Raw genomic sequence first — 12,991 nt, 5'->3', positions numbered from 1 at the left:
GTAAACAGACGGCTTTCGAAGTGAATCAATTACTATTATTTCATTTAATCTGGATAGCCTTTTAAATTTCTGTGTCGTATCACTTAACCAGCTTAGAGTGCTATATAGGTAAAATTTAATAAAAACAAAAGGTAATTACGCTTAAAATGTTGCAAATATGACGAACTATTTTTATATGGATAGATTATTCGCCAGGGCCGGGTTCCCGCAATCTTCAGCAGCCTACCGGTAGACACTTTAACACTTTAGTGCATACTTCCGACGGAACGATTAATAGTGTTCAAAATTTAGTGGGAATAACCAACTGCACAGGTATGTTCATTTGTATATCTATAATTATGTGCAAATAGTGTCGGAGATTTTTTTTCGTGGACGATCTGGGATTATGCATTGGACAGCGGCACCATTTCCAATATGGCGGGGATGTTATTGGTAATTTGGTCGATTGGCTAGAAGGATATCATGCATATATTGAGTTGGATGTTATACAAAGCTTCTAGACGAGACGGAGAATAATATACTGACGAACAGGAAATTGTACACTATTGTGTGGATACGAATTGCGTCAGATCTTCAGGTTTCTCACCTGTTCAGTCAAGCATACAAAACATCAACAATTCAACACGTTTCATTCCATCGATCCCATCCACGGTACGCGATACCGCGTCATTTACTCGAATGTAGTTATTAGCGAAACAAATATTTGAACATACATTAGCATTGTTTTCTGTTAATTTTTGCGAGGAAAATATACAGTTTACCACGGTGTTTTTAAGCGTTACTTGCTATTGTCTGTATGATTCATACAAGTGCTTCTGATGGGACTCTCAGACAGTGGTGATGCTGATGTCATAAATATTGTATTCATAGCACTTAGGATAGATATGTTTACTTGTACAAAACAATGTGTAATCATGTCCTATGTGACAGATTCCTCAGTGCACACACTTGTGTACTGCTACCTGTCAACCTCCAACTTTCAAATGCATTGGTATGCATGAACACATATTATTCAGAAATAAATGACTTTCCAGAATCCTTATCAAGAAAGTAATCTCTAGTTAAAAGAACTTCATTTATTAGCATGTACATATGACAACTTTGGTCTGAATTTCCCATATCTGTTGACTGCTACAGTTTTCTGTGCTAAACTATTTGCTGATGATATATGTTAGTGTTACCAAATTAAATGATAATAGCTTAAGATAAATTAAATTATGTAGATACAGAAGTTCTGTATTTGTTTATGTTGTAACACATTAGAGTTGATATTCAAGAAAATGTATCTATCTGGTAAATAATAAGCTTCTAAAGTATTAAAATATTGCCTCATTTCTGAAGTGAATCATTTGAGTAGGAATGTGTAAGTGTGCAGCTGTTGAACGATTTATATGGGCGTGGTATTAAGTTGTTTTCTGTACTTCATTGAAGTATATAGTGTAGTATATCAGGATACACTGCATATTTCTAGCATTGTAACATACCCCAAAATGAGTGATAATGCTGTGTATTTGATGTCAGGGATTTGTAGGAAAAGTGGAGTAGTTTGACTTGTATAGGATACTTTCCATAATGATATCAAATGCATGGGTAAATTTGGAATGGTGGGGGGTGGATTCTTTCACTTGCTTTTACTGAAAATCTTATTTAAATTTAACATTTTTCAAAGCATTAAAATTCTCCCTGAACATGGTCCTGACCAAGAATTTCTTCAGAAATAAATGATAGAGATGTTGCTGGTTTTGCTTTATGACATCCCATATTTTGTCTATTAATACATTTCTCATACCATATGAAAATGGCTTTTAAATTTGATGATTCCCAAAACAAGCAGGGTTTTAGGTTTACGATGAATTTATAAGTGTATATTTTATCGTTGTGTTCTGCAATCCTGATTGTGTATTGTTAATTTTACTAAACCTTCATCAGTTTTGCATTATGTATAATGCTTTACTTGTTTATCTTACTCCCCTTGCACCCCTTCCTCCAATTTACTCCTTTCAACCTCAACATAACCTTCATTCAGTACACAGGTAATCCAGACATTTTGTGAATAGCCGCTTTGGTGTGTTACATGTGTATTATAGACTCTTACAAAAATCAGGTAACACAGAGTGAGACTATTGCCAAGCATCTACCTGTAATTAACAGTCCACTGGATCTAGACTAGCCTATGGGCACACTGCACAACACTTATATGTTAGTGTCTCTTCTATTACTTATACATAGTACTTGATTTGGTTAACGCACTTAGTGAACACAAAAATTTCTGACAGTAACGAAACAAAGCTGTAACACATTTAGTGTTATTATTTGAATGCAAATTTGTATTTAATTAAAGCATGCAGAATAAAATTTGTCTGTATAGATCTACATACATTGCTGTAAGCAGTAAAATGAATGTCCTTCTCTGTTATTTCAGGTGCTTTAAATATGTCTGTTTATCATGATATATACTATACAACACAAATTGGTTTGAACTTTCATGCTACGATAGTGTTTCAGTATATCTTTGTAAAGTATTAATAGATCCTTTGTCATTTCCGTGAGGTGACTTGACTCATGGCTCTATCAAAGTCATAATCTATATACAGTACCAAATGCCATCCAGTCACCCCAATCTGTTATCACTTTCTAGTCCACATGTACACCAATTACACAGTAGGGATATATCATATTTACATACTGTTCTAGAGTATATGGAAGTAGTTTAGACAACGCACTGTGATGCTGTCTTAAGGCTATAATTAAGAGCTAGTGTAATTTCCAGGTTTATTACCGGTAAATTGTATCTGTTTTGTAAATTAAAGTAGACAAGTTTTTTTATCAAAGAATGATATAATTCATATTCTTGATTCTTTTGACTGGTATGACAAATATGGATGGGCATTCTTCATAGACACAAACTTCAATCAATTACCTAACCAAATTTAGCATTCAGTTTTAATTGATGTATGGAAATGTAAATCTTAAATTTCACAAAATTGCATATTCAAAATGAAACTTGATAATTGACATTTAATTTTGCAATTCAGAAACAGTTTTTGATAATTTGGTTAATTTTGTCTGTTGCAAGTTCAGGTGTGTTGCCATAAATGACAGCATTTGGAATAAGTAGATGTGTTAAAATGTTTTGTTTTAAATTTGGGTCTGTGAGTTTACCTCTATATGCTGAGTATACATGCACATAGTATTATAATTGTGAAGCCCACTCCATAAGTCATCATTTGTAACAAACGTTGTTTTCTAGGTATTATTCATCATTCTACAAGTGTTGTTATAAAATTTTAATGCAGCGTTGTGTTTTTTCAGTGTATGCAGCTGTCTGGATCAAAGTGATCCTCACACTCGGCTGTGTATATTGAATACTGATATAGTTATCTTTCATATAAAGTGACTATTATCTTCGTTAGCTTGTGTAATGAGGCTGTCTATGGTATTAACTTTTTGGTGTACTGGAATACATCAGTTGTTGAAGAGGTAGCTCACTAGATAAGACCTACATGTATTTATGCTGATCCTGGCATCTGTGAGTAAGAGATTGGCTGAGTGAGTAAGCCTACTGTTACACACACACACACACACACTCCAATATCTCCAGTTGGCTGGCGGACTGGCAGGAGGAACAGCAGCAGCTCATCAGTCCCAAGTACAAGGGTGATGTGCTGAGGAATCTCCAGTCTAGGGGACTTGGATTGGTGTGGATGATTTCTCTTGTGGTGGATACAAACGTATGTAAGAGAAAATGTGTGTATCAGTTCTCTATAGCTAAGGAGGTATAGTTCCAAGTGTGCAAGAGGATTTGTATTTATTATGTACTACAGTGTCTACCTATAAATACTCTGGGATGGTCTACTGTGTATTCTGATTAAAGTGTATATTATCGTACCCATGGCAATTACACTTCAAGAAATTGTGCTTAACGTATACATCTTACATCATGTAGAAATATCTGAATGGTAACCAACAATCATGTATGTTTTGGTGAAGGACACGTGTATACAGAGATTCTTCAGGTATACATGTTTGTGCATACGTAAGAACAGGATAAAGTGTGATCATGTATATTAGAAGGAGTGGTGTGAATGTTTGATGAATATACAGCGTGTATATTCAGCCGTGCATCACATCGAAAAGTGATCAAGTATGAAATTCTGCACACTCGACTATCAATTTTTTGTACAGCTGCTCTGTAAATCATCATGGCTTCACTATGAGTAATGCCAGATTTGAGTCCACATTTTGAAGTACCTATATTTGTTTTACAGGCAAATACATTTGGAATAAAAATTAACTTAATATTCATGAATTATTTAGGTATCATTTTCTATGGCTAGATAGATAGTGTGTCCAGTGAACCTAGGCTTCCAGCCAAGGATCACAGCTTGTGTACTGTATTTATTGATCATGTGTATGTGTGTAGGGAGGTATATGACTCCCCTTAGTCTGACTTCCTCCTATGGATTACTGTGTCTGTGGGACCACATGTGGTGCCAGATACCAGATGGATCATGTTAAATCCCCAGTGCAAATAATAGTGTAATTATATTGGAAACATCACTGCTGAGGTAAAGCTACATAACAACTTTGTTCTGTAGTGACACAGTTACAGTGAATGATACACTGAAATCAGAATATCAGGTAAAGTAGGTTTGTGGTGTGTGTCATTGAATTATACTACCAGGATAGTAGATTAAGTTATTGTGTTACATTATTGAAATGTAGATGAAGATGTCCAGCCAAGTGGTTAATTCCACTTTGGAAATGCTCAGTTTTACTACTGTTCATTGGCTACTGATGGTAAAAGACAGATATGTCTCATCTACTTTTTAAGTGAAGTGAAAGGAAATCTGTTGTGATATATACATGGTCTGATAAATTAAATTTAAAATATTTCTTTTTTGTTCCTTGTACTCCAATGTCCTATGGAAGTATAGTATAGGCATTTTTCTTAGTGATTATATAGGGTATATTATAGGCATCATTTTCAGTGATTATACATAGGGGTATGGTACAGGCATTATTCTCTGTAGGATTTAAATTTCTAGATATTCATGGTTCAAAGAGACATAAATAGACCATTAGTAATTATAATGATGCAAGTTAAACCAAGCAGGTATTAACCTTTGCTTCAGCAGAAATTGCTTGTGGTGCAGAATTTAGATGGTTTGATGTCCATATCATCTATTAGGCCTTGTGTTGTGTTTCAGGATAATAGGGTTTCCATGTTGTGTATTGTCAGTGATTACTGGTCTTTAATGCTATAAAACACTCCTGATTAGTATTACCCTTAAGCTTGTACAGCTGTTATTTATAGTCATGGGGAATTTGATTTCAAGATTTCTTTTTAGTCAACATGTTCTTTAATCAAATTAGGCATACTGTTTTGAAGAATATCATCAGCTAAGAAGAAGTATGCATTTTTTAGTGAAATCTATACATAATAGTGTGAAAAGGAAAAAGGAGTTCATATTTCTAATAATTATGCTGACTTGGTAAGAACCATGTATGTTTTGATGTTGAGTAGGTAAGTTGTAATCCAATTGCAAGAATCATACACAGGATAGATATAGGTTCTTCCATTGTTATATATTATTGAGCTTGTGCTTATGTTATTATGTATGATGGAACTTGGCTAGATGATCATGCTGCTTGCCTGTTATTCCATCAGACAAATCAAACAGAAAAGTGAGAACCCCTAAAGTACCCTGAGAGTATTCACTAAATGTGATAGGACATAAGGTTGATGTGTACCACCTCTTTCCACATTAAATAAATTTTAGCCGTTGTTGTTCACAACGATCAAGTAGTGTTGTGTTATCTCAAAAGCCCCTAGAATATGCAGACACAAATTAAATGACACATTGAAATGTCATCAAACTGACAAACATACTAAACAGCTGGAGCCATAACATAGGCACATGATATTGCATTTTTAAAATTTAGCTGTATTATGGAGAGTGTTACATACAGTAAACAGATATTACAATGAGCCATTTATCATTTGACAAAGTCATTGGTGAAGTGTCTTGTTTCTTTGTCATATATTGTCAAGATATATGACATTTTAGTGTGAAAACTTTGTAATGACAGGTATGAGGATTCCATCTTAAGTTAACATATGTCCTTGACCTGTTAGGAAGATGTAACAACCTTGAAGCATTACTTACCAGCAGTGTGTTCCATTGTTACTGTACCCATCATTATGGCTTACAAAATCAGCAGTAGAATGTAAAAACTTATATTGGGTACTAAGGCCCTAGGAACTGACACGTTTTTGACAGTGTGATCAGGATCAGTTTTGTCATATGAAATATGATTTATGCGTAATTCATGTTAATTGTCTCGTTTTATATGTGCTGTTTATGAATGATTGGCTTCTGTTGGAGATATGCTAACCTTATGCAAGATATTTGAAAGTTTTGAGTGATGTCTGAAGTAACGGAAGACTGCCATTATTGCAGTAGTAGATATGTCATTATTGAGATAATTGGTGTCAGATGCTGACTTCCTGTGGACCAGTCTCTGTTAGTGCATATATCATTATCATGTGGCATGTAAAATGACAGACTGGAGTGTGTCTCTATGGGATGTTTTGTCCAATCTAGATAGGCTTATACAATGCAGTCAGCCATGTGTAGAAAAAACAGGCTTTTTACTATGTTTTCATTGATTGAGTATTAAAACAGTTTTCCATGACTGTACTGTAATATCAACACAAAGTGATGATGAATACATAGAGATTTAAGCACTGGTGTCTGGACGACACAATATTTTATATAGCAAAACATGTGAATTTTCTGATCAAATACTTGTTTTCATGTGTTTCCCAATGAAAGAATTGATCGAGTGCTTTGATCGAGTGCTTTATATACAAAATATGGTTACTACATGTATTGTGTAGACATGCATATCCATTGGCATAATGGGCATGGCATACACTGGTGGAGAGATACAGGACTAAGTTGTATAAGGCAAAGCATGCAGACTCCTATACAGCTATGTTAATAAATTGGTTGTTCAGAATGTTTTCCCTCTAAGAAGTAGAATAACTTTATGCAAAGAGATATGTATAGGATGGAAGGAATGACATAGTAAGCTTGTGACTGTTCAATTTTTCAAGACATCCACAGTATCAGATTTATTTTATATTTGTCCACTATATGGTGTTGAAGACCAATACAGTAGAAATTTTATAACCTAATACTTGGCTGTCTAGCCATAACCTATGATGGAGTAGTAATGATTAACTCCTGTGTGTGATGAGACATGCTATAATGTTGGTTTTGCTTGTAACTATCTGTTCCTGATGTCAAACACTCTGATTTTGTTGTAGGAGGTTGTGGTAGTGGTGACCCTCCGCCATGACTGAGATTGAGAACTATAACAGTAATGGGGTCCGGTGGGATCCCGGACAGATGGAGGAAGAATTTGATGCAGGCAACAACTCTTCCAAACTTTTTGAACGTTCCAGGATTAAGGCTTTAGCAGGTTAGTATTTTCTAATATACCACAGCAGTATTACATTAATATCTGTTTTGCAGATAATGATGAACATTTTTGGGGAATGTCACTTGAAGAGTATAGATTTATGCATCAGTTAATTTGTTATTTAGAAAATATCTTGTGAATATATTTTTTGAGGTTGGCTGATCATTTGTGACTGATAAAGTCTTAATTCAGTGGGAGCAGGATTTGGTGGTTAAGTTTTTGTGGTAAAGTTATACCAACATAAACACTCAATATGTGTAGCACATCTATACAGCATCAGACCAGGACTAATGACTAGGCAGTTATGTTTAGATATATACACCACTTGATGGCGTTAATGTATACCATATCGGATCAAGGTGTTCACAATATTTGTTTGTTGGGTTTTTCACCCATGAACAGACAGAGTCATTTTGAGGCAGGGTCTTTTTATAGTAGATGCTGGCTACCTCATTGAACAACATTTGGGAGATCCATCTCACCGTTTTCTGAGAAATAAAAGTGTAAGGTCTTGCTCAAGGACACAACCACATCATTACAGACCAGTCTATTTCTTGGATCTTCAAGTGAGGTTACATAGGTCAACACTCAAACTTACCGAGCTATTATGGCTCCCTCGTGGTAGGTAACAGGATCACTTTTCTTAAGAAGACACTTTTTGTTTTTTATAAATTTAAAACTAATTAAGGTTTACAATTTACCAAATTCATCAGTTTCTGTTTCAATGATGGAGTCCTTTCCATAGTCTTTTTCAGGTTCACTATCATGTAAAATTTTAAGATCCCATCCATTAAATCTGTAAAATGCATTGCATACATTTTACATGTTGTATTTTCTAGCCTGTTTATTTGAAAAATTTAAAACTAAAAGGTTTACATACGCATGGTCACAGGATACTGGACAGTAAAATGCATTAAACATGCTAGCCTGTTTATAAAAGTTTCAATGTGCTCCACTAACATTTTACATTTCACTGAAAGCAGACTCCAGTCATTTCCAATCAAGATAACAAATGGTGTCAAACACAACATCTATTGCTGATTAGCAAAAGTTTAATGCTGGCAATCTTGCTGGAGCTTCTCACAAACACTGTTATAATTTTGTCATGAAGCCATTTTTCAGTGTTCCAACTAGAAAAAAAGGACAATATGTTCCCATTTAGTTCCTTAATACATAGAAAAAGACCAACAGAATCTTTAAGCCAGCCAAACTCATGCACTCAGATTGATATCAAATTGACAGACCCATGCAAGATTCTGTTAAAAGCCTTTTCAACACATCATTGTCAATATTATCCTGTGAGATATGGGTTGAAATTGATGACGTTACCAATTTGTGACATGGATAAGAAACATAAAATGGTAACGCTTCCCCAATGCGAGTAGCATCATATTGCATGTAGTTGTCTTTTCCTACCTCTTTTGAGAAGAGTTTATTCTGTGAAGTAAGTGAGAAATGTCTGCTCCCAACAGGTAAAAAATAACTTGTGTTGCAATCTCTCAGTTTAATCTAGAGGTACTTTACAACAATAATACCATTGTAATAGTAAAATGTATGTTCAACCTATGCTAGTTTAAATGAAATTACCAGATGGTTTAAAAAATTGTCCAGGGACATTCCTGATAATAAAGGACAGGTATCAGTTTACTAATAAACATGCTGTTTATGGAGATGACAATTTTTTAAATCACTAGACCATGGGTGCTACAAATCCCACCTACAAAAGCTAGAATGTTGTGGTGTTACTGAATCAGAATGAAAAGCTTGTATTAATGGAAGTAGGTATGAATCATGTTTAAAACAAAATGAATTCTCTGTGCCATTTAAAGTGGAAAAGCTATCAGCTCTGTCCACATCACTATTTGGTGTATCAATTGCTTGGTTAGTGGGTCATTACATGGTTGAGTAGGTCGGTGTAATAGGATTAGGGGGACATAATCCTAATCTACTTAATCATAAGAGTGGACATTTCAACATGGTCACAATGTACTGACCTTGGGAGATGAATTTTCTTGATCTGAATGAAGTAAGGATGAATTGAGAATATCCTCTTTAATTGTGAGATGGTTGATCAGTGTTAATGATTGAATAGATGGATATATTTACAATATCATGTCCTTAAATCTAAAAATCAGGGAATTAAAAAATTAAAATGATGACAGTAATATTGTAAAAGAAAGTGATGATGTAATGATAGAGTGGAGGTGACCGTGGAGCTCCTTGGCTGACACCAGAGTCAGCCATAGCTCCCTTGCTATAGTGTTGGCCTACACAACCTCCGATCTAGATCCAATTGCTCTGGTTGTAATGCGATCTTTCTTTCCTGTTTTATTTTGTAACACGATGCCACCAGCTACAACAAGGAGACACCGCCTCAAAATGACCCCGTTTGTTGACTGGATGATAGTTATATAAACCCAGAAAACAAATTGACTATAGTACCTTCTCAGCTTAATAATTCTTTTTAGAGCATTGTGTTAAATTTTCAGGTTTGAAATAATAAAAGAAGGGAAGATTTTCAGGTACTTGTCATAATAATAAAGCAGACAAGCTTGCCAGTCTCTGCAGGAAGTAGGCTATGGAGAAGTATTATTAATTTCTAACAATGAAATTCTTGTCAATGTTAATGTTGGTTATAGGAAAAGAATAACATTTAATATTGTTAATGCCTGCTGGCTTTGGAATGGATTTATTGCAAATTTTTCTTGCAATGAAAAACCTGTGGTAATTGTACCTATATCATGACTTTTATTTAGTGTTATTTAGCAAGGAAATGTAAATACTCTTAAGTAAAACATTGATTTTGCTAACTTGAATAAGAAAATAACTTGAATGATTTAGAAAATTTTACAATAATGTTTATAAATCAAGTGATGATAAGTATTTAACCTGTTTGCTAAGGGTGGTTTATTAGACATGTTTAGGCAAAGGTGCTCGCTACACAGAAAAAAAATCTGTAAACAGGAAAATATATTATCTCCCCTGTCATTGAGTATTAAACACATAGAAAATGATACATGTTATTCAGCTTGCTGTTGCACATGACAAAGTTTTCTGTTTACATTGATGTAAATAAATTCTGTTAAAATAATTAAAATGAACATACCTTTAAAAATGTCCCATCTGTTTACTCCTTAGACTAAAGTTATCCAGGTTATCCAATGTCATGCCTCACACAGGTCTTTTCTGTTCTGAAGTTCTGAAGCCCCTGTCCTTTATCTCCGATTTCTAGGTCTTTCAGATTGTGTAGTGTAACCTTGACTGTCCTACAGAGCAATGTCCACAGCAGATAATGGTGTAGAATGTCTCATTGTTTAGATTGCCTGCTTATCAATTCATCATCTAAAAAATCTTTTTCATTCATGGCAAGTCTGTTGGAGGGTGTTTGTTTTCTTCACTGAGTTAATGTGTGCAGAGAAGTGTATTTTATAAATATTTTACTGCCACAGGAAGTTGTCAGGATTACCACGGAAGTTTCTGTTTTATCGAGATACCATGAAGGACATGTATGTGTGTCACAGGAAAACTTAAGAGTTTAAACTTGCATATATACATAAACAATTTCATGCATAATTTTACTATGTGGATATAGTTTGAAGGGCAGTGTAACCTGAGAGTCGAAGGACAATCACTCAGGGTGTGTGGACTTATGTCGCCATATTGATATTTGCATGACTGCAAAAAAAAAACGTGACATTTTGGATAGGGATTTAGATTTTGGAACAAGCATGTCAAATCGTGTGGCTATTGACATTCAGGAAAAGGGGATTCGGGACAAAATTAAACAGTTAGCAGGTAAATGGTGGTGTCTTTATAGCGTTGTCATAGTTCAGAGATACATGATGTAATGCATGTAAGATAAATGTGGTATCTATTGGACTGTGTGATGCACCTATAAATTAATTAATTTTGTTGCTGTTAATATATATACATTTGTCCTTGACATTGTCTGATGATACATGTCTGGCCAGCTTATTTAGTAGCTGTTTAATTACCATACATACTAAAGGCAAACTGTTAACATAACATGGCTCACATGGTTAGCAGGCTTCAGGTAGATATTGAATAAAGATTACTAACCATAGACAAAATATAGTTACCAGTTGTGCATAGATTTGATAAATATAAAATACTCCAGCTATGATGGGATTCTGTTAGGATTGACAATGCTATTGATACTGTTTTTATGACTCACTCATTCAGCAGGTTTGTTGTCATAGGGAGCATTAGAGTTTTCACCTGAAACACTAGAGTTGTCACCTGAAACGTTCTATTCTGAAGCATATTCAATATTTCCTTATTTAGGTTACTACTTTTAAGCTTTTTACTAGTGATAGGATAATTTAAGATAAAAAATGGCTTGATTATGGAAATGAAACAAATTAATTAATTCCAAAATTACAAAGATGATTAAAGGCTGAGTTCAGGATTGATTCAGATATCAGAGAAATGCTGTGATCAAGTGTAATTGTGATTGCCTTTTGTCTGGCTGGGTGCATCCATAAACTTTTAACATTTTCGGCTTCTCAAAAACCTCTGAATTTATTTCATTGAAACTTTGCAGAAAACCTTCCCTAGCCAGAGATGAACCAAAATAGTCAATTATGCAGTCTCCACCCCTCAGGGGCCTGAGGGCCAAAAGCAGTCTAATTGACTCAGATTTCAAAAATCTTCTTCTCATCACCCAAATATGGTAAAATCAAGTGCTCTTCATGGATGGAAGGGTCTTGGTGCTTTACCAAAATTGAGAATTTCATGGCCCCAAAGTCTCACATTCCTTGCTAAGGAGGGGTTGAAGTTTACTAAAGTATTTAGATCACTTCAGATTTTATATTGTTGGTGTGAAGTGTGAGATGAACATTCCAAGATTGATTTCTTGGCTACCGGAGATCAATTTTGACAGAATTTTTGAGTGCACACATTATGCAAGTAGAAGCTTTTTTTCACCATTTTCAGCTCAAAAAAGTACCAGCGCACATTAAGCAGGTTTTTTTGGTACTTCAGGTGACCATCAAGGTCACAAGACCACTTGTGTAGTGTATGTATTAAAATGATTATAATTGTTGATGGATTACATGCATTCATTTATCTTGTATGGAATCAATGTTCATCACTTGTTTTACACCAATAAATAACAACAAAACAGATCAGAGCATTTGAAGTGACACTGATATTCTACGTAATTTATGTATATTAATATAGCTCTAAGGGAGGACTGTTGTCTTTAGCAACTGTTGCTGGATATTGGGTCTCCTTACCATATGGATCTGATTTAAGGCTGTTATATCCTTTTCAACTTTTTATTTGCAGATGAAAGAGAGTCTGTGCAGAAAAAAACTTTCCAAAAATGGGTGAATTCTCATCTGATTCGCTATGGATGTCGTATCTCCGACCTATACATAGACTTAAGAGACGGAAAGATGCTGATGAAACTGCTAGAGGTCTTGTCTGGAGAACGCCTCGTAAGTATTGAGATTTTTAAGTTCAAACACAAGGAAAC

General features: G+C 34.7%; 1 protein-coding gene across 6 annotated transcripts in view; it reads left to right on the top strand.

Moving 5' to 3' along the window:
- The first annotated feature begins 206 nt into the window (after nucleotides 1-206).
- Nucleotides 207-12,991, top strand: part of LOC132556712 (spectrin beta chain-like) — a 65,698-nt gene continuing 52,913 nt past the window's right edge. For 4 of the 6 annotated variants that reach the window (XM_060221153.1, XM_060221148.1, XM_060221151.1 and 1 more), the window contains exons 1-3: nucleotides 207-312; nucleotides 7,337-7,491; nucleotides 12,802-12,953. In XM_060221153.1, the coding sequence (XP_060077136.1) occupies nucleotides 7,365-7,491; nucleotides 12,802-12,953 (279 nt within the window). In that variant the 5' untranslated portion in view covers nucleotides 207-312; nucleotides 7,337-7,364. Of the gene's footprint in view, nucleotides 313-3,631; nucleotides 3,732-7,336; nucleotides 7,492-12,801; nucleotides 12,954-12,991 lie in introns of those variants that run through there. The other 2 variants (XM_060221150.1, XM_060221149.1) reach the window with 2 other exon arrangements.

Source organism: Ylistrum balloti, unplaced genomic scaffold, assembly GCF_031769215.1.
Source record: "Ylistrum balloti isolate Yb309-2 unplaced genomic scaffold, AGI_CSIRO_Ybal_v1 Utg370584, whole genome shotgun sequence".
NCBI classification, from domain to species: Eukaryota; Metazoa; Mollusca; class Bivalvia; order Pectinida; family Pectinidae; genus Ylistrum; species Ylistrum balloti.
This window is presented reverse-complemented; position numbering and strand designations above follow the sequence as displayed.